This window comes from Notothenia coriiceps, unplaced genomic scaffold (genome assembly GCF_000735185.1).
Source record: "Notothenia coriiceps isolate Sejong01 unplaced genomic scaffold, NC01 NC01_scaffold00037194, whole genome shotgun sequence".
NCBI classification, from domain to species: Eukaryota; Metazoa; Chordata; class Actinopteri; order Perciformes; family Nototheniidae; genus Notothenia; species Notothenia coriiceps.
This window is the reverse complement of record NW_011369895.1, coordinates 1-3,201: the sequence shown is the minus strand read 5'-3', so window position 1 is coordinate 3,201 and position 3,201 is coordinate 1. Positions and strand designations below refer to the sequence as shown.

At 41.2% G+C, this 3,201-nt stretch overlaps 1 protein-coding gene across 1 annotated transcript; it reads left to right on the top strand.

Moving 5' to 3' along the window:
* Positions 1–1,145: 1,145 nt before the first annotated feature.
* LOC104964356 (N-alpha-acetyltransferase 15, NatA auxiliary subunit-like) lies at positions 1,146–2,598 on the top strand (the record flags this gene model as incomplete). Its single annotated transcript, XM_010793108.1, has 3 exons — positions 1,146–1,233; positions 1,330–1,434; positions 2,415–2,598. Coding segments are annotated over 3 exons (377 nt in total), but the record flags the coding sequence as incomplete, so codon positions are not given.
* Between the last annotated feature and the right edge of the window lie 603 nt (positions 2,599–3,201).

The following is a 3,201-nucleotide window of genomic DNA, read 5'->3' as shown; positions in this document are numbered from 1 at the left end:
TACTACAAAACCATCAACCAGTTGCATAGGATTAAAAAATGTCAACACTCACTCACCCCGTCTTAAACATTCCCAAAGAAGTGCCTCTGTCTCTCGTTGTGCTGGATGAAGTCACTGGCGACGAGTAAACCCAAAATAGTCCCAAACAGGCGCAGAGGCATTTTTCTTTTTTACTAGTTGTCCGAGTTTGGGGCCGGCAAATGCTGCCGCCATCTTGCTCAGCTCAGCTCTGTGCTGAGCTCTGAGAGCGGGAAAGACGGACTGCCCTCCCCTGCCCTCTGCTGGCGCGTGCTGTGCATTACAACCAATGTCGTCCCTGTCAAAACTCCGTGTCAGTGTAATAGAATGAAACGCATCTGTGATTTGGCGCACAGTCTGTGACGTCACGGTATTGAAAATCATACCGACGGTATTTCGAAATACCCTGGTATACCGTAATACCGTCATACCGCCCAAGCCTAATTCATATTCGCTGTCCAGAACATGGTTTGGTTCAGAGATGATGTTGTTGGATGTCTCACTAGATTATTATGGTATGCTGACTCATAAAGTCTCTGACAGACTGAATGAATGCACAATTTCAAAACCTTGTTCAGTAATGTCGTAATTTTTTCCCCATTAGTGAAGTCGGCAATGGGACAACGAAATGCTCTCTGCCAACTTTACTCTTCCTATTGCTCACACACACTCGGAGATCAGCTTAAAATGAGAGGTGCTATACTACTGATTGTGAAACTGCATACTAACTCTAGGGCAAAAAGCTGGTAATTCCTTCAAAGTGGTGTAATACTGTGGGTGTCTTAGTAAAAAATCTGATTCAACATTTAAGCTTGGCTGTGTGCAGAAGCCTGATAAAAGCTCACATGCAGAGTTGTATGTAATAATTCTGGAGTAATTGTCTGATTATGTTCTGAGGATGTTATAATATTGTTGCTGGGGAACAACTGACCAGCTCTGAATTTGTGACCACAACTCTTAAAGTTGAAAAAAAAGGGACCACTCAAAAAGTGAAATAATGTGTCTTTCATGGTTTTTCCTTTTTGCTAGTGAGCTAGTTTCTTTGAGTATTACATGACTTCTGTCTCTCTCTGAAATGTCACTCCACTTCTCTTGGCTTATTGTGACTTTTTTTCTCCTTCTTTTGACAGCGATGTTATGAACACAAGCAGTACAGAAACGGGCTCAAGTTCTGCAAACAAATCCTGTCCAATCCCAAGTTTGCAGAGCATGGAGGTAAGCATCAGACATTTGAATGGATAGATGGATGAAAAGCAGGCAATATTATGTTCCATATTTCTCACTGTGTGGTGTTTCACTGTCCCCCTGCAGAGACCCTGGCAATGAAGGGACTGACCCTGAACTGTCTGGGGAAGAAGGAGGAGGCCTACGACCTGGTGAGAAGAGGCCTGCGCAATGACCTCAAGAGCCACGTCTGTATCCTTACCCACGTCATCATTTGTGTGTTATTAAAGTAGATATGCTCCAGGTTAAGTGGGTAAAACCTTGAGCTGGTGTGTCTCTCTTGAAAAAATGAAGGACCTTGAGATGCCACACATTGTGGAGCTCTGAGTCAGCACTTCTCTGTTCTCTTTCTGTCTCTCCCTGTGACTCCCAGGCCAAAGGGAAATCTGTTAATTCTTCCAGCAGATAGTGCTGGGCCGCCTAATCCCATAGTCAACTCTTCTCTGAGCAGGAAACACACTGCTGTCGTTTTTAACCTCACCAGTCACTCTTTAGCTTAAGAACCTGTGGTAAATATGTTGTGATTTTGTCGTTTTTACTTTGATAAGTTTTGAAGAGCAGAGACTAGACAGCAAATCAACATTAATATTAATCAGAAGAGATTTTGATCAATTGGTCCTCCAGGGAAGTGTGATGGACATTTTTCTGACCTGTTTTTAGATTAAAGAATTCAACCATATAATAATAAAATGTTTGATTAGGTCAAGCTCTATTTAAACAAAAAAATTTGGGCAATTGTTCTCATTATATCACTTATGAAAATGTATTTATTTTATTTCAAATAATCATTATGAAGTGATTGATAACACAATAAGAATTGTTGATTTATCCTGGTGGAAATAGGGTTTTGTGACAGTTGCTCAATTTTAAAATGAGAAATAATCTGTTAAAAAAACGTAGTTCATGTAAAATGTCATGTAAATGATCAATATAATACAATTATGTATATAGTGTATATAAACATAGGAAGTTGAAGTTATAATCTACACATTGTGCTACAATACAGACACTGCAACATATTACATTATATACAGAGGTTTAAGTCAAATTGATTGTCCACTCTAACCAGGAGAGCTTCGTTAGTGATCACAACTCTTGTTTATAACCTTTTTAATAATAGTTTGATTTCATCAGAATCAATGGAGATTATTCCATAACTCCTCGTGCACCAGGCTGGCACGTTTACGGCCTACTGCAGCGCTCGGACAAGAAGTATGACGAAGCCATCAAGTGTTACCGCAACGCTCTGAAGTGGGACAAGGACAACCTGCAGATCCTCCGAGACCTGTCCCTGCTGCAGATCCAGATGAGAGACCTGGAGGGCTACAGGGTGAGCTGCCAGGGGGTTCATGAGCGGTGCTTTCGTATTTGATCCTGTGATGCTTATGATCGTAGCATCATTCTAGTGACATCATCAAAATGTATAGGGAACACGGCTCAAATTACTTTTCAGATTGCTTTACATTGTTTTATTTAACATGTGTAAACTTGCCTTGGCACTTCACTTTTGCCGCTCCCAAGCTCCTTCCCTGTTTCCCTCAGGATACAAGTACACACACACCCAATGCGCATGGCTTACACGAGAGTTAGTGAAAGTCTAATTTAAGTGGCTTAAAAAAAAAAAATTAGTTAGTCATTTCACATTATCGCTTACTTGGCAACTTTACTTTGTAATAAGAGAATAAAATAACTTTGTGGAATACACACTCCCATCTGTCGCTCTGCCTTATCCAGGACCAAGTTTGGCACTGATTTAGGGGAGGACTGAGCATATCAGTAGGCAGTCGCAGGTTACAGCCAGGCTTCGCAATGTAGAACAGCTTTCGCAGGACACAGCCTGGGATTTAGATGCTTATTAGTACAGTGATGCAAATAAGTCGCTTTTCGGCGCCTCCCGCTTTTTTAACGCTGATTTGGGTGACTTGTGTAATTCGTGGAGAACCGAAGAGTTTTTGTTTC